This window comes from Vanessa cardui, chromosome 15 (genome assembly GCF_905220365.1).
Source record: "Vanessa cardui chromosome 15, ilVanCard2.1, whole genome shotgun sequence".
Classification (NCBI taxonomy): domain Eukaryota; kingdom Metazoa; phylum Arthropoda; class Insecta; order Lepidoptera; family Nymphalidae; genus Vanessa; species Vanessa cardui.
This window is the reverse complement of record NC_061137.1, coordinates 9,062,917-9,081,434: the sequence shown is the minus strand read 5'-3', so window position 1 is coordinate 9,081,434 and position 18,518 is coordinate 9,062,917. Positions and strand designations below refer to the sequence as shown.

General features: G+C 31.1%; 2 protein-coding genes across 2 annotated transcripts; both read left to right on the top strand.

The window, feature by feature from the left end:
* Window positions 1–1,063: 1,063 nt before the first annotated feature.
* LOC124535908 lies at window positions 1,064–3,051 on the top strand. The gene is made up of 2 exons (XM_047112310.1): window positions 1,064–1,153; window positions 1,777–3,051. The coding sequence occupies exons 1-2, from the start codon at window positions 1,064–1,066 to the stop codon at window positions 3,049–3,051; spliced, it is 1,365 nt and encodes a 454-aa protein (XP_046968266.1).
* A 1,035-nt stretch (window positions 3,052–4,086) lies between these two features.
* On the top strand, window positions 4,087–18,489 carry LOC124535907. Its single transcript, XM_047112308.1, has 32 exons — window positions 4,087–4,232; window positions 4,630–4,719; window positions 4,799–4,837; window positions 5,138–5,318; window positions 6,081–6,248; window positions 6,751–6,905; window positions 7,336–7,462; window positions 7,763–7,771; window positions 7,856–7,861; window positions 7,954–7,962; window positions 8,048–8,056; window positions 8,183–8,188; window positions 8,464–8,475; window positions 8,747–8,755; window positions 10,302–10,423; window positions 10,642–10,668; window positions 11,510–11,681; window positions 11,959–12,142; window positions 12,699–12,710; window positions 12,788–12,906; window positions 13,319–13,324; window positions 13,584–13,589; window positions 13,980–13,985; window positions 14,103–14,108; window positions 14,779–14,959; window positions 15,529–15,614; window positions 16,369–16,374; window positions 16,459–16,464; window positions 16,794–16,894; window positions 17,624–17,695; window positions 18,211–18,329; window positions 18,405–18,489. The coding sequence occupies exons 1-32, from the start codon at window positions 4,164–4,166 to the stop codon at window positions 18,487–18,489; spliced, it is 2,205 nt and encodes a 734-aa protein (XP_046968264.1). The 5' UTR covers window positions 4,087–4,163.
* The last annotated feature ends 29 nt before the right edge of the window (window positions 18,490–18,518 follow it).

The window sequence follows — 18,518 nt, the reverse complement described above, 5'->3', positions numbered from 1 at the left end:
GAAAATTAAAATGTTTATATTATTACTAGCTATACCAGCCCGCTTTGCTGGGCATTAGTCGCAGCAAAATATTTATTTTGTAATTAATTTTTGTATTATTTTATAACCAGTAGCCACGTGTAAATATTTGATCGTCTTCGATTTGACACTGTTATGCAGAAAAGTCTAACCCACAGAAAGTCTAAAGTTATTCACATTTTAAAGAGAAATCTATTTATATTATGCATATTATTTAATGTTGTGCATATTATATTGAAACATTTCCCAATATTATGTAATAGGGTTATTGTCACTAAAAAAATAAATAATGATGATCAGTTGTTACTTTTCTGCTCTATACAGTTTTAGAAAGCATATTATATAGTTATTTGAAAAAATGTGTTAAACTTAAAAATAATCTTTAACTTTAATAATAATAAATAAAGGACTAAATTTAATAAATTCTGCATTCTAAAATGTTTTCATACGGTTATTACCACGACGAAGGTTTAGGTGTACAATATAGGTATAATAACTATGCTCCTTAAAGATGTAGGAAAAAACAGGTCGAATGGGAGCTTTCCTGTCGTGTATTTGTATGTATTACGAAATGTTTTATAATGACTTTTACTCTACCCGTTCGAAGATGGGACGAGTAGCTAGTTTAATTTATTTATATAGATCAATAATATATTTTTGATCAATATTATAACAAGCATTATTAAATGAAAAAAAATGTATACATATTTGAATGTTCAATTGTTTATGGATTATTATCCAACTATTATTAACTAACTAACTGACCGCCAGCAAACGAGGCGCTTATTATGTTTATAACTTTGTACGAATCATGTATTTGATCCATATACAGATTTTATAACATTGCGATGATACTTTGGTAATATACGTTGGTTGTACGACGATGAGTTTTGATGTTGATTGTTTATTTTTTGTCAAGATCGTGCTAAGGAAATTACGGCCAACTAATAATTTCAAATAAAAGTAATAATTAAAAAAAAAACGATGTCTGTCCTAATACTAATGCAAAAATATATATTATAAAAAAAAATCTTTAACAACCAAGATGGCGGCTATAGCCCGTGTCGAAGTTATTCTCTGTTTTAAATTCAGATTCCCGTCTAAAAATTTAGACGGGAATCTGATAATCAGGATAGTAATTAATGCAATTTGAGATTCGAACCATACTGTCCTAATAATACAAACAAGTAGAGGATGTACAAATACTTTTTCTAATAAATATTTAATACAGGAGAGGCGTAGTAATTTTATGTTAATTAATAAGAAACTGATTTGTTAAACACGATGTTATAAAATAGGTTTTTCTTCCGTGTATTACGAAAATCAAAGTTGTATATTTTAATATGAAATTTTGAGCCAAGACACATTCATTTGCATATTATACGGCCTCTGTTAATTCATAACATATAATATCTTAAAATTAGTTACATAGATGCGACTTCGATATAAAATTGAATTTTTTCTTTGATATTCATTAGAAGATCGTCTGCGTTGGTGGAAGACTGGTCTAAATATATTGTTATAATGGATTTTCGTGTAAGTCTCATATTTTTAAGTTTAATATATTAACATACGATAACGGTTTTGTCCGTCTGAGTACCCACCTAAATATACCAAAAACAAAATACAAATCACAAGGGATACAAAATGTGAAATTGTGGTGCCTACCCAGACTTTAAGTTGTTTGTAATGTATATATTTCTATGACCGAAATAATTTATTGTTTTTATTATAATGTATTTTTCTTTCTCTTTTCAGACAATATTTCTTGCAGTGTTGTTCGCAGTAATAGAAACACAAGCTATTCAATTAGACCCTGGTCCACAAGCAATCAAAGATTCATTATCTACTTCAACCTCGTCGCCGCCAGCAACGCAAAATCTACAAACACGCTACGCAACACATGAAATCATATTGTATCTTACACCGAGTCAAATCAAAGCTCTGCAAGCTGAAAAGGGACTCGAGATCTCTCAACCAATTTCCCAATCTACAGAGACACAAGAACAAAATGATCAGCGTCTAACTTCCGAAGAACATGAACAATTTATACGTCAGCAATTTGAAAACATAAAATCAGCCAGAATAGCTCAGCCAAAAAAATCACCATATGATAATTTAGAATTGGTCTCACATGGTCCTTCTTATAATAAAGGAGAGGTGGCTAATGAAAATCAGCAAAAATATTCAGATTTGATAGAAATTTTGAAACAAAATCAACCAGGAATCGATCAACAGACTAAGCCACAATACTTATTTTCTCAGCTCGGTGAGGACACACAAAGAGAACAAAATGAAAGAGATTCGGAAAGGGTAAGAAATGCATGGATTGGAGGATATGGATCAGTTTCAGATAAAAAACAGGAAGAACTATTATTACATGAACAACTGAAACAGCAGTGGAACCGCATTTTGGAACATAATCGTAACCAATTAAAGTCTTTGTCAACAATAACTGCTGAAAAAGAGAAATCTCAAACACTGCCACTTCAAACAGAGAAACCATTGCCTCAGTTGCAATATGCTCCGCGATACAATGATCAGAAATACGCAATAGAAATTGAGAACATCTTAAGAAACCGTCATCGACAAGAATTAGAAAAAGAAAGTGCTCTTTTGAATGCAGAAGGTATCGCAAATTCTCCTCCCGTTCTCATTCACCAAGAAATCAGGGTTACAAAACATCGTCCAGTACCGATACCGGTTAAACACGTAAAGGTTCAAGTTCCAACGCCTGTTTTAGTTCCTGTACCTGAACCATTTGAGGTTAAAGTACCACATCCTTATCCAGTACCCTTTGAGGTTATAAAACATATTCCTGTACCTATTTTGAAAACGCAAACAGCGCCTGCGCCTGTTGAAGTGGAAAAACAAATTAAGTTGCCTTTTACCAAAAACGTATATGGAAACGTGGATAGACCATATTATTTCCAAAAATTTTTACCTGTTCAAACTAAGAAAGTAGTTCCAGGTGAAAATCCTAGTCGTAAAGCGGAAAAAGTGACGTATCTCCGACACGTTTGGCAGAGCTAAATAATTCGCCAATGACTGATTGTTACTTTTAGTTTTAGTTTGTTACTAGATATTTAATAAAAAATAAATTATACAATTCCTTTTATTTGCACACCTTAACCAGCAATCATTACACGACATTGAACTTTAATATAAGCTAGCCAATACAGGTTTTTTTTTGTTATATCATCATAGGTAGGCGATTTGAAAATGGGACAGCAGATGGTAAGATACTTCCTTACCTACCACTACCTTAGATATATGTACCTGATTTCAATAATGTATCACCTTAGGTACTGAGATGTTATTTCTCTTGTGCCTGTACTTATACCGGCTTACTCATATTAGACTTCAAGTTATTCTTTATTTTTGAGTTCAAAAATGTCGTTACTTTTTATTTCCTTAAATTAATACGAACAACTGATTACTGAAGTAATCAAAAATACACTGTTTAAAAGAAATTCATATTATAGTATAACTATTTAATGCCTGACGGAAGTGAATAGCAAATTCAACCATTAGTAGAATAATTTAATACTCTTTATGTAAATAGTTAAGATTAGCTTTTTCTTTATTCAAATATTAGTGTACATTTTCATATACAAATAATGAAAGATATTATTTGTATATGATAAAGGTGTATGGTTCATCTGATGGTAAGTGGTCACCACCGCACATACACATTAGCGCTGTAAGAAATGTTAACCTTACATAATAACATGTTAACCTTACATAAACATAACCAATCTCAGCAGCGAAAGAGTTATGTCCTTTTCGTTTCTAGTTACATTAGGACTTAACTTTCAAACCTGAACAATTTTAATTGCTGATTGTCAGTAGACGAACGAACTACACGTAGACATTGATCGACAGTAGTCGTCTAGCCCTTAATAACTAATACATCATGATGAAGTTACAAACAAAACTAAAAAGAAACTCTGATATAAAACTTGCCTTTTAGTGACTTACTTTATAATTGTTCCGATTCTTTCTTACTCTCATTTTTCTCATAAAACTGTTGTAAAACGAGAATGATATTTTTTAACGGCTCAATTAACTTTAGTGATTAAGCGTTTTGTAGTTCGTTATCGAATACGCTGAATTATTCAACCAAAGTTTTTTCGCTATACGGCATGAGTGTTGATTTGATTTGTGTTTTAATTTTATTCTTCATTTCTTTTTCATCTTGCGGCTACCAACCTGTTAGTAAGACATAAAACTACTTTTATAGATAGAAATAGTGCCTATTCCTATATTTATAAATCTATTTTACACTAGACACAAAAACTACGTACATTATGACTGCTATAGTTGTATACAGTCCTAGAATGTGTTAAGAAAATATGCTATCTCATATTATGTGATCATCCCTTCATACTAGTCTTTAACAAGTATTTGTATTGAGATTTATCATTACGTTGCTTATTATAAATATAATATAAAATAACACCAATTTATTTATATATATTTATTGATTAAGAGTCTGTATTAGTTTCTCCCTAAAATTGTGTGAATGATTATTTTTTTGTTATTTAATCGAAATTGAAGTAGAGTACAACATTATGAAGCTTATCTAGTCATATGTTTTGGTAATTTTAGACGGGAGATGAGGTACAGCCTGGTAGTGTTCTGTTACCAGCGACAAGACGAGGAAGATATTTGGCTAATATAGTTAGAAGACAAGCTGTCGTATGTATTTTTTAGATTACAAATTGGAATTGGTCTTAATATGTATATATACATAAATTTGATTTTTTTTTTTCTAAAGGATGGAACGGGGATCAAATTCAATAAGGATGCTGATAGAGTAAGTTCTTATTTGCAGCTTTTTAGATAATTTACCTCGATGATTTGAGCAGTTTGATTTATTAATGTTAATTAATAAAAAATGAATAAAACAATCTCTTTTCCTCCTTGTCTGGACTATGCTTACGTTTATATTTTGATGCAAGAAGAACCGAACTAAAACTTAAAATGTTTTTAGTAAAATTAATTTTCTTTTCTTACTAATGTTTAAGAATTAGTAAAACAATCTTGACACGAAATTTTAATAAATAATTCCTTAATAAAGTCGTTGCAATTGCCATAAGTTGGGTTATAATGGCAGATGAATGCAGAAGCAAAGAAAAAAGTAGATGTGTTATCGGAAGAGCTCTTGCCGTACATAATAGCAGAACAAGAAAGACGTACGACGCTCTATAAAAGAATTATGACAGCTATACAAAACGGAGAAAAGGGTGTAACCATCGCAGAAATGAGGAGTAAACCTCCCCTCATTATAAGAAAAGGTTTGTTTACTAAGCATAATGCGTAATTATTATATGTGTAGTGAATTTCTCTATTGAGGTTTTATAAAAAAATACTTCTGATTAGTGCTAATAATTTCGTCGACAAAAAGTTATTTGGATATGTATTATATAATGTTGCTGTTATAAATCCATATATGTACATAATATGTATTTATAAAATTAAATTCAAAACATTAGTGGAGCTTTCACTTGTTATTTCAATGGAGCAAGTTGCACTTCTGAATAAGTGCTATAAGAAAAGATAAGCTCGTTGGTTTCGATTGTTCATAGTTTTATTTCATTAAAAGTCATAACATATGTTAATGGCCTTGAATTGGTTCTTTCACTGAAAAGAAAAAGAAAGTTATGGGCTGGTTTTACGCATACAATCATCTTAATTTATATGTATATATAAGTCGCCACGACCAGACATCGGTATTGTTAACGTAAGAAATATGACAATCCTTAGCATCGTCATTGCGCCGCCAATCTTGGGAACTGAAATGTACTCCAGATATTACCAATTTCCCTTCAATGTCCCTTGTGTTTGTAGTTACACTAGCTTCTTCAAATACAAACAGAGATAATAAGAAGTTTTAGGTTGTGTGATGATTGTGTTGTAAATCCCCAAACGAGCTCTTACAAAAAAAATAGAAATTGATTTTACAATTATAATATTTGTATGAAAATAAATACCAAGTTAGTTATAGTCGAACGGTTGATATTTTTAAATAATTTGAAAACAAATAATCTTGGCTATAGGATTGCTATACCGATGTCCAACTAACCTGTTGCCCAAGGAGCCCGATGGTTCTGGTTTAATAATGTGTGAAGACGAAATCGAGCCGACGCAAATTATGTATGATTCCTGCCTTAGTGCTGAGGATAAGGAACTATATGTGGCTGAGAATAAGTATTTCTTCTGTAATCGTGAGTACATTCTACGTTACCCATTTTTTCCACTACATAAACTAAAATGCAGTCTTTGTTTATATTCCAAAAAGTATTTGCTCTCATTCAAAGAAGTGCTCTGATTATGTTTTAAGTTTCATTCAGTCGTTTTGTCTTCAATATTATAATTATCTTTATATTTAATTTAATGTTTTACGTGCATTTGTGTAAGACTAGTAAGATTAAGGTTAAATTGTGCAATTTTTTTTAATCTTTTCGTCTCATTTATTTCGTTCGTGAGACAGACAGTGAGTATATTATAAGACCTGCAACTCCATGAACTTTTTGACAAAGAATATTGGCCATTTTAATTTTCTGCTATTTCAGTTCCAAACATAACGAACGAATTAAATAATAAATAATCACTGACTAGGAAATAAATGACTGTATCAATTCATCATTTCGTTATACGTAACGTAAATCTAACCATTATATTAAAATCATAGACCGAAATACTTTTAAGGCTAGTCACTTTTTTTAGGTCATAAAATAGAAGGTCCAGACTTGCCCCGTAACGGTTCAACTGTAATTGGCTGTGCACCCATTGAGAGAACTTCCCTTAATTATACAACCAGTCGATGTGCCTTAGAAGCTACAGATGACGTCGTTGTTCATTACCGCTACTATCCAGATAGAGTAAGTTATTTTTCAATATACATACAAACATATAAATTAAACCAAAATATATTCGTGAGAACGTGATTTTACTTTAATATATGACGAAGCTTTATTGTTTAGATGCAAGGGATATGTAGTTTTAGAATTATCTTCACTTTGATACCTCGCTAGGATAGGTAACGATAGGTCTTGTTCGATTTTAAAAGAAAAGCATTTTTGTGGCGTTTGGTTAACCGTATTTATTAAAATTTTGTTAAGACAAATTTACCGAACGAAGTTATAAATCGGGATCCACTTGGTCAATAATTTTAGAGAACTTGCAAAAGATACAGATTACATATGAAACATACGAAAAACACCTGCCTTCCGGATCGGAAAAACAACAACTTTTAGTTAAAAAAGATTATATATTATGATCAAATACTTTATTGTATGAATTTATTTATAGACGTATAAATTCGTCACGGAATTGGATCCTGATAAAGAAGTTTGTGATCATTGGAATCCTTGCCAAATTGGATACATTTTCAGTCTACCATCACCAGATCAAGCGATGCTTGCTAGTGAACTGTGGCGTAAGTATCCTTGTATCTTGAGCCGAAACATGAAGGGGAATCTAAGAGAGACAAATTAGGAGTTGATTACTTAAGCATATCAAATTAATAAGCCCTTAATCACCGTCAAAATGATTGTGAGTCACGGCTTCCAAAGGCCTATTCTATGCCTATACTGATTTTAACTCACTATCTTCGGTTAGAATCCAAGAGTTCTATCTACTAGGTCATCTCAGTAAGACCTTAGAAAGCTGTGCCTTTACCTATTTCTGTTATTCATAATTATTAATACTTAACTAATCCGAGTAAAATTTATTACAGATAACTTTGGTAAGTATTTTTTTATTTTTACATTTTTTTGTATAATTTATATGGAATTTTAATAATAATTTATATATTGTTTTATTATTACAGTTGAAGGTGTATAAAGATTCTATTAATTTTTTTTATATTGTTTTTAATATAAAAAAGCCACTAATATATCCAATGTTCAACGGTAATTTTTATTTCAGATCATGACGGTGAGTTATCGAAAGGCATAAGTATTCATTTAATTAATTCCAAATGACTTACCAAAAAATAATATGGAAATAATTTTTGTTTTAGAATATGAACGTAAGTTATTGTATCCTTTTTAAAAGTTTGGAATCCTCCAATGTTTTATTTAAAAATAGAATAACTCTAACTAATAGCTATAAAAATAAAATTACGGAAATAAAATAGATTTTTTTTTAATTGCAGGCGATGGTAATTATTATACGCTAATTTAATTTAATACTTTAATAACGGATATTTTAATAGCCAGTTACAATACCAAAAATACCTATACCAAAAATGATTGACAGAAATTCAAAGTAACTCCTGAGATAAAAAATCATCTCTTTATGATTTTAGTACATTATCTTATATAATTGAATGAAATTACACTATACGCGCATTTCATAAGTATGACAGTCGATAAATAAAATTTAAAAGGAAATAATTAAATCTATATTTAACATATTAATTTTTATGTTTTCTAGAATTTGTACCGCGTAAGTATATGGAGACGTCTGTTATAATTTCTGCTTATGCCTAGCATTTTTTGTTAATAATATTAATATATTTTTTAATTTTCTGAATTTTTTTTTATGCTTTGTGAATGTATAAAATAAAATGATTTAAATAATTGCACGTACAATTAGATTATAAATTGCAAAATAATATTTTTATTTGCAATAATAAAAATTTTAAAAGGAAAATATCTTTATCAAAGTATTTACAGTATTAAATTTTGCATTCATTATTTTCTTTTTATTTCATCAGCTATCCCAAGTAAGTATGTTTTTACTATTAGTTCTAGGTAAAGAGAATCATTACAGAATTCAAATTCAAACATACAGGATTCAAATCGTAAGTTTTACAAAAGTTTCCATCGCTAGAGGATTTTATGCTGGTCGTAATAATCGATAAATTTTTATAAATAAAAAAAACCGCCTTCAAAAATGAACTAAAAAGAAAAAAATAATCAGTTACATCCATATCCAATTTACGATTTTTTAATCACCTCTCAAAGTCGGTGCCAACATTGCTATATATGCATATAGGTACATAATACATACATACAAAAACTAAATCTAAATCTATTTATTGTATAGATGACACCATTAGACAAACCTTACTATCGATACAAATTAAATGATTTCAATATAGGAATTTATTTACTTTGTTGGCACCGCCTTCAAAAGGTGATTAAAAAATCGTAAATTGTTTTTTTAGTTCATTTTTGAAGGCGGTTTTTTTTTATTTATAAAAATTTATTTACTGCTTTTCAGTGTTGTTTTGTTATTTATAATTACAATTGGTAGTGTTTGTCATTCACTTTAATGCCGTTAATCATTGAGGAGTTCTCCTGGTAGTCCACCATCAGCTAGACTTCATCATAGGCATGTTTACTAACATCAATTGCTTGACGACTATCTTAAAGAAATAGAACTAAGCCCGTAAAATAGTTACCTACTAATAGGTTCTGATTACTAGTTGTGGTCTTCATCATCAGTTCCACTTCATCAAATGTCACTTTTCGTGAGCATATGACCAAGGCACTTTGAATAAAACCGAAATCACTATAGGTGTGCCTATAAAATTTGAGGAGTTCCCTCGATTTCTCCAGGATCCCATCATCAGATCCTGATCTCCTGACAATGGGACCACCTGTAAAACATGCCCTTTCAAACAAAAAAAGAATTGTCAAAATCGGCCCAGCCATCTTCGAGTAATTCGGTAACATACATAAAAAATAAAAAAAAAAAAAAAAAAAAAGGCCCCGACGAATTGAGAACCTCCTCCTTTTTTTGAAGTCGGTTAAAAATGGAATCCCGTGTGTGATTAAAATAAATTCTAGCCAATCTTTACATACAACAACAGCCTGTAAATTCCCACTGTTGGGCTAAAGGCCTCCTCTCCCTTTTGAGGAGAAGGTTTGGAATATATTCCACCACGCTGTTCCAATGCGGGTTGGTGGAATACACATGTGGCAGAATTTCTATGAAATTTCTCACATGCAGGTTTCCTCACGATGTTTTCCTTCACCGCTGAGTACGAGATGAATTATAAAGACAAATTAAGCACATGAATCAGCGGTGCTTGCCTGGGTTTGAACCCAAAATCATAGATTAAGATGCACGCGTTCTAACCACTGGGCCATCTCGACTCTTAATCTTTACATATTTTTTTAATATCATTACCCTTTAAATATTATTATTATTGGAGGTTTTGGTACTTAAATTTGGTTTGATTTGATTCATACATCTTTCCCATAACCAAGTATATTTAAGCGATGAACATTAAATTTGTTTTATTTAATTACATTGTTAAATAGGTGACAGAAATGAAGAGTTTGTATCACAAAAGTCTAAGAATTATACGAGTAGTACTAAAAAAATTGTTATCCCCGAGGGTTACAAATTTAATGATGTTGTTTTCACGAAAAAAGGAGCAACCGTAAGTTCGTCCTAGTTTATTACTATATGAATTCGTTTTTTAAAATTTCTCTTTTAAATATTTTTATAAATTTACAAGTTGTATTATTTTCGAAGTTTTATCTTTATTTGTTAATTCGTATAACAAGTTAAATCTCGTTATAAAAAAAAGGAAAGACAACATAAAAACCAAAAAAAGCACCTCAATTTATTCATGAATTTAATAATATTATTTCGCAGAGAAAATCTCACTCAGCCGAGACCCGTGTAAGTTATACTTATTAGTTACCTCTCACATTAATACGCTCTTTGATTACGGCCAATTATTATTTAACAAAAATCCCGCTGAGTTTCTTTCGCCAATTCTTCTCAGGTCAGCGTGTTTCTTTATCTGAGCCGTATAGCGTTTAATTTAAGGAACTTGAGTCTGTGTTAAGCACCCAATCATAAAAACTGACTGACTGAAGTAGTAAAAGTAACAGCCTGTAAATTTCCCACTGCTGGGATAAGGCCTTCTCTCCCTTTTGAGGAGAAGGTTTGGAACATATTCCACCACGCTGTTCCAATGCGGGTTGGTGGAATGCATGTGCATGTGGCACAATTTCGATGAAATTAGACACATGCAGGTTTTCTCGCGATGTTTTCCTTCACTGCCGAGTACGAGATAAATTATAAACACAAATTAAGCACATGTATATAGTGGTGCTTACCTAGGTTTGAACCCGCAATCATCGGTTTAGATGCACGCGTTCTAACCACTGGGCCATCTTAGCTCAAAAGCTGACTGACTGCGCAACCGATATTCCAACTAGATAGTGCATAGGAGTATTCACTCATTTCCTTACTACAATTCGATGGGTTGACAATCTGACATTGTGCCTTCTATGATACGGGCAAGTAACAATAATTCAAACTTTAATTCTCAATTTTTAATTCTTAACTGTCAAAGCTATACAACCAATATACATATATCTTATACAAGAAGATACTTTTAGTATATAATATAATAATATAAGCAGCTACGTTTCGCAGTTTCACTGGCTTTAAACTTAGAGTATTGAAGTGATGTTTCACGACATTATTTCATACAAATAATGATAAATTTTAGGTTCCACTAGATAAATCATTATACACCGCAAAGATAAGCAAGTGTGGACGTTTTGTGAAATTAACATTAAATTTTCCGGACTGGTCCATTGACAATTACGGAAATTATGAAGTTGAAGCTGTAAAGAAGAACGGGAAAGATGCACCACTTTATCTCAAAGCGTTCTATTTAAGTAAGTTTATTGTATTTCGTGTTGTACAAAATATTTTCCTAATTAAAATATCGTGTAAACATTACTACATTATTTACATAGAAAGCAAGTTGCTTACAGAATAAAATATTTAAATGCTTATAAATACCATATGAGTTGCCAGTTAGATCAGTAATTTCCTTTAAAGTACTGTATGTGATGGTGTATACTCATTTACATAGGCGAAAAGGCAGACAATCTAAAATTCAATATTATGTAAAACATTCAATCTATAAAACGAAACGTCATTTACTTTCAGCTCAAAGTTCGATATCGATCCAAGCGCGGTCTATGGAAGTCCACCTGGGCCAGAGAGCCAATGCTACTTCCATTCCAATGCGTTGCAGTCGCTGTCAGTTCGGATCTATTATGGTGCGGGCGAATGATGGCAGCATATACGTGTTGGACACGGCCAAATATCGCAAAAGACATTATATTGACAAGTAATTTAACATTACTCTAAATCCCCCTTTATATTTCATATCTTGTGACCGTAGTGTTGAATACGTCTTATTAATTTATGATACCAATAAAGCAGTTTTCTTTAAGAACTTTTACGTTGTAAGTAAGAAAGCAACCTCTAAAATTATAATTGACAGAAAACCGTCACTATATTATCGTATTAATACTCACTCACCACTTACTGCGTAAGAGTATTTTTAATAACAAGTAAGGCATACGATCAAATGTGGTCGTAATTATTTTCATTCCAATATTAGCAACGATTCTTGTGTCTGTTACACAAGCGCACTTAAATTTTCACCGTATGTATACTAGAACATAAACAGTTATGTCACTGCAATAATAATAACACAAGGTCATGTGCCTTTTCAATCTGAAAACATAAATACAAAATATTGTTGTTTATCTGTCTTTAAAAGACTGATGTGAGGTCAAAAAACTATAACCCTTCAAATTAACACTAGGTCACTCATATAACAAATACTTTTCTGTAAATAATGTAATGAATGACTATATTTATTATTATTATATTTACAGACAAGGGAAACGGTACGTATGAAAACAATATTTATATTTGGAATACAAAAAATGAAACAGATATTAATATCTTTTCCTACTGTTTTTAGTCAACTTATATTGGAAATTGGAGTTGAAGGCAATACGCCTCAAAGTTATGGCGATTACTTTGCGCTTATGTATAATGGGGATGGTTACGAAGAAAAAGTACGACTTTTGACTGTTTTGTGTGAGTAAAATCAATTTATTTGTTGAAATAGATTAGCTTTCTTTTACATATTTATGATATTTATGAGTCGAGATGGCCCATTGGTTAGAACGCGTGCATCTTAACCGATGATTGCGGGTTCAAACCCCGGCAAGCACCGCTGATTTATGTGCTTAATTTGTCTTTAAAATTCATCTCGTGTTTAGCGGTGAAGGAAAACATCATGAGGAAACCTGCATGTGAAAAATTTCAAAGAAATTTTGCACCAACCCGCATTGGAACAGCATGGTAGAATATGTTCCAAATCTTCTCCTCAAAGGAAGAGGAGGCTTTTAGCCCAGCAGTGGGAATTTACAGGCTGTTGTTGTCGTTACATATTTATAAAATAGGTATGTGGATGTTACATAAATCAATTTTCATTTTCATTTTACAGCTCCAGGTAAATAAAATTGTCTTCAAAATTATAAGCTTGAAATACTTTTGTTTTAATTCATAAAGTAATAAATCATCAGAATAATACATGAATTGTTATGCATTAGACCTCAAGTTCTTATTTATGTTTTCTTCATAGATTAGTAACATACTTTATAGACGCTGTTAATATTTTATCTTGTTAATCTATTAAATTAAATCGAATTACCTCATTTCGTTGTAAGTAAGTTCTCATTAATTGTACAATAAAATTATCTTAATTTCAGAAAAAGGTAACGCAGACATATCTATTTATATTTAATATAAGGAAACGACACTTCGTGAATGGAACATCGACATCGATAAAATAAATCTATTTTGGATTTGAGATACCATCAAATGTTAAGCCTCCTTAAACTTTATTAATCTGGGATTGTGCATTCTTGCTAGATTGATAAATCAGTGTATAAATAAAGTGAACTACGAGTGAATACGCTTTTACAAGGCGATCTCAGAAACCTTTTAAAATGTTTAATTATAAAATTCCAATCCAATCGTTTTCTTAACTTAACTCTCAAACTGTTACATAATTCTTGATCAGATGATTCTCGATCTTTAATTAGATAATTTAAATTAAGTTTTCCCTTTTTATTTTTTTATAATATTTTCAAATTTTTTAACAGATCCGGGTAATTATAACTGTTTTTTTTATTTTTTATTTACGTTTTATTTTTGATATACTTTTGTTTTTGACATAGTAGTAATTATTTAAAACTGTTGATAATTATTTAAAATATTTTTTGTAGGAAACAGTAAGTAAAGTTTCATTCTTTATTAATTTTTTTTTTTCAATAAGTATTATTATTCATTACATAACCATTAATTCTTTTGAAAAAAACCGCAGCTTTATTCAGACAGTTCTGATTTATCAGGAGACGATTAGAAGGCGTTAATTTCAATTCATTTTTCATTTAAAACATCGATATAACAGTCTAAGAAATTAATAAACTATTTTTATTTGTTTTTTTTTTTGCTTCTTTGTTTGGGAAATATGAGTGGCCAAGATTGCAATTGATATTATTATGCTGTTAATTTGAGATTTATGTTTGTTAAACTATGTTCTTTGGTGTACGTCAATATTTTAATTGGTCAGCTATTCTTGACGTGCATCTTTATAAAGCACGTAAAGCCATCCCATTCCATCCGGTATTGTTTTATTTCAGCGCGAATCCATCGGAAATACATTTCACAATTTTGTTTGACAATTTTTTAATGTAGTTACCATATCTCTTGTGCAGTTACTTAATAGTCTGTAATGAGAATTTGCCAGTATTGTAATTAATAATTATTTTAACGTAAAAGTTTTTCAGTTCTTATCATATTTTACTTTGTATTCGTTAACAAAATTGGCCTTTCATAAAAGTCTTCAGTATTTATTTATTTTACGGTTAGTAATTTTTTATGTGTGTATGTGTTATTTAGTGGTACAAACGACCCGTATAACTGCCTCATACGAAGTGGGTAAACACGTCGAACTGTCCATGAACTATTCTTGTGAATCCTGTGAGCTGGACGATATTCTATGCAATGGGGAGAGTATGGTCCCCACTGATAACGTTCACATTATAACTGCAAAAAATTTGGCCACTTTCAACTTTCCCAGGTAAATTAAGGATTATCTACGTTACGAATAAGATATATTACTAAATAGAAGTCGAGTGGTAGTTTTGTATGAAGTTAGTTTAATATAAACAATAAGAACTCACCTCATATCTCACTTGTGAAATATTGAGAAACGATTTTATTTTTTATGAGGTAAGTAGGCAGACGCGTAGGTCACCACCGCCCACTGTAAGAATTATTAAGTACCTAAAGTAACAGCCTGTAAATTTCCCACTGCTGGTGTAATTTACCCCTGTAAATTATCCCAGCAGTTTTGGAATATGTTCCAAAACCCTCTCCTTAATGGGCGAGGAGGCATTATAAGAATTATTAACTATTCCTTATATTGCCAATATCTCAAACCTTCTCAGCTAAGATTTTATGTCTCTTGTGCCTTTAGTTATACTAGATTATGCTAATTAAGCTTATAAAAATTCAGTGGTGCTTACCTCGTTTTGAAACTGCAATCATCGCGCGCGTTCCAACCACTGACCCATCTCAGCTATCTAGATACCTAAATGTTTAAAAAATTTGCTACTTAATAATATTACTATTAGTAAATGTTTTTAGGTTTGAAGACAGTGTGTCCTGTGTATACATGGGATCTTTTAATGATACCGGAAAAATATTCACGAAAATTTTGGCTGTTATTGAAAGTGAGTATTATTTTTACTAGCGACCTACTCGGGCTTCGGAAGGGTGTAATACTAAATATACTATAGAATTTCTTTCTTTACCACATCACATTAGAAACTTCTAGAATTTCTTCACTACACTGTCTATTTAAATACGAAAACCCTTCCTCTCAAAGCACTCTGTTAAAAAAAGCCGCCTCAAAATCCGATATGTAATTTTAAAGATCTAAGCATACATAGGGACTTTGTTTTTAACCCCCGACGCAAAAACGACGGGGTGTTATAATTTTGACGTGTCTATGTATATGTCTGTCTGTTGCTTCGTAGCTCCCAAACAAATTATCCAATTTTAATGTGGTTTTTTCCGCTTGAAAGGCATATATCAATTGAGAGTGTTCTTAGGTATGCTTGGTGGAAATCGGTTCATATCTTCAAGGTCATCAGGTCGTTTGTTAGGTGTAATAGGAATGTCACATGCTCAGTTTGCTTGCAAGCGTATGTGGGATCTGACATTTGAATCACTAATGTCTTCTTGAACCACTGAACTGGTCTGCTGTTAGGGCTCGACGATAGGAGACGTAACCCTGGACTGCCTTTTAGTAAACCTATTCAGATTGGGCTCGTTGGGTTTGTCTTAACTAGTTCCCTTTATGTTTCTAATTGATGAGGACCTGATAGATGAGACCTGAGACCTGAAGATAAATTCTGTTAAATATATTATTCAGATAATAAATTTAATTAAATGTATTAATTAATCGTTTTCTTATTTTTCTAGACAATTGTAAGTAAAACATTATTTTAGTCTAAAATTGATTTGTTACAAATGTACTCGTCTTATAAATAATTTTGATATTTTCCATTTAAGCGCCCGGTAAGCATTCTTTCAAATAACTTTATATGCCTTTTGTTTCTTTAAAATATAGTTCGCCGTTGATTATGTAAATTTATGCGTTGAATAGAATCAGTTCAGAGCCATTATATTAATTGATATTCAACACATGCGAGACATCAGTAACGTTACCAAATATACACATAAATAATAATATATGCACAGAAGACGATTGGTTATTCGATTTTGAAACATTTATAAGACTAATTGCTACCTGATCATTGATAATATGATTTCAAATATGGGCTCGCTTGCATTATGAACACAATGATAGCAGAATTTGCAACTTAAATGTTTGCTAATATTTTCAGCTGTTACAATACCGAAAGTAGATGTTCTAAATGCGCCAAATGAAGGAGAGCAATTTGAACATGAAGTGCCGTACATTTGTGACAATTGCCTCGTTGATAAGGTAATTTTGTAGCTGAATTCTTAAGTTTTTTTCTTAAATTAGATACTTTTTTTATACGATATAGGTTGGTTGGACTTTGGATGGGCCACCTGAAGGTAAGTGGTCACCATCACCCATAGACAATGACGCTGTAAGAAATATTAACTTTTCCTTACATCGTCAATATACCACCAACCTTGGGAACTAAGATGTTATATCCTTTGTGCCTGTAGTTACACTGGCTCACTCACCCTTCAAACCGGAACACAACAATACTGAGTACTGTTCTTTGGCGGTAGAATAACTGATGAGTGGGTGGAACTTACCCAGACAGGCCCGCACAAAGCCAAGCACCAAGTAAACTTAAGTATACTCAAGAAAAGAACTTAATTCTTAAGTTAGATTATATATTAAAACGTAATATTGTATTTTTAACAAAACTTAGTTTACATTTTCAAATTCGATATTGAGTTTTACAAGATATATTTTTTTTATTTAATATCGTACATGTAAGATAAATTGATAATGATTTATAAAAGTAAATTGATAATTATTACGTCTAAGACATTTAGCATAAATACTAAAAGGATTTACTAGAAGGATTTCTATCTACTTTCGATACAGAGAAATATCAACTGTAGTTGCAGCTAAAGTAAACTAATTTTAAACGAATTAAGTAATATATTGAGATATTTACTTAATATAACGAGTTTTATAATATTACCTCATAAATTATATATTTTTTAACAGGTTTACGTCAACGGCATACCATTAGAAACTTCAACTAGAAGAAGTTCACTTAACTCAATAGCATTCTATGTCGTAAGTTATTATTGCTTTGACTGTATTCATCACGTACCATTTATAGCAAATTTGTCATTCAGTTTTATATGCTAGCTTGTAAATTTCTTATCGACCTCAATGGTTTTATTTATTTGATCCACATTTTGAGAAATATCGCGATTCATGAGTTCAAATTAAATTTTACATTTTGCTCTCGGCATCATTAGGTGATTCATTGTATTTTGACAACTGCAGTAGTATAAAATTACTATTTGATATCAATATGGATATGAGATACAAAAAAAATGCTTTTGTCTATAAAAATAATTGGCATGTAGTTTAGATCTAAATACTATCCTAAAACTTCAATTAAAGTCATAATCGGCAAGCACATTGTGTTGCATTACTATTTACAAGTACCTGTTGCTGAATAACTTTTGTGAATAATATCTTGACAGTAATCTTGGTATAATACTGTAACGTTGTTTGTACGTTTGATAGATATTGTTTACTTCTCACAATTAAGGTGTATTAAGGCATATTAATATTTTCAGACTTCACCAACAGCAATAACAATTCGTATAACCGAGTACACGCCCACATTCGAAGGGGTGTTTCAAGCAGTCTTCAGTGTGGATGACGAGAAAATCACTAAGACTATTATGGAAATAAAGTGTGTATTATGCCTTATATAATACAGTAAGAAAAGTACTTTCTAATCGTAGATGATTTTTCATTTGAATTTCAGATCTGAAACTGAAACACCAACAGATGGTACAACGGCAGCTTCAAGTGCAGGTTTCTATAAAATGCCTATTTTTTTATATGATTAAGATACAATTTCTTTTTAATTTTTGTTTAC

Bases quoted from the DNA above. Each gene is read 5' to 3' on its own strand.
- LOC124535908 (XM_047112310.1), top strand. From the start codon at position 1,064: ATGGCGGCTATAGCCCGTGTCGAAGTTATTCTCTGTTTTAAATTCAGA. The intron at 1,154-1,776 runs GTAATTAATGCA...TTCTCTTTTCAG, and splicing joins GGAATCTGATAATCAGGATA to ACAATATTTCTTGCAGTGTT.
- LOC124535907 (XM_047112308.1), top strand. From the start codon at position 4,164: ATGAGTGTTGATTTGATTTGTGTTTTAATTTTATTCTTCATTTCTTTT. The intron at 5,319-6,080 runs GTTTGTTTACTA...TCTTGGCTATAG, and splicing joins TCCCCTCATTATAAGAAAAG to GATTGCTATACCGATGTCCA. The intron at 11,682-11,958 runs GTAAGTTTATTG...ATTTACTTTCAG, and splicing joins TCTCAAAGCGTTCTATTTAA to CTCAAAGTTCGATATCGATC.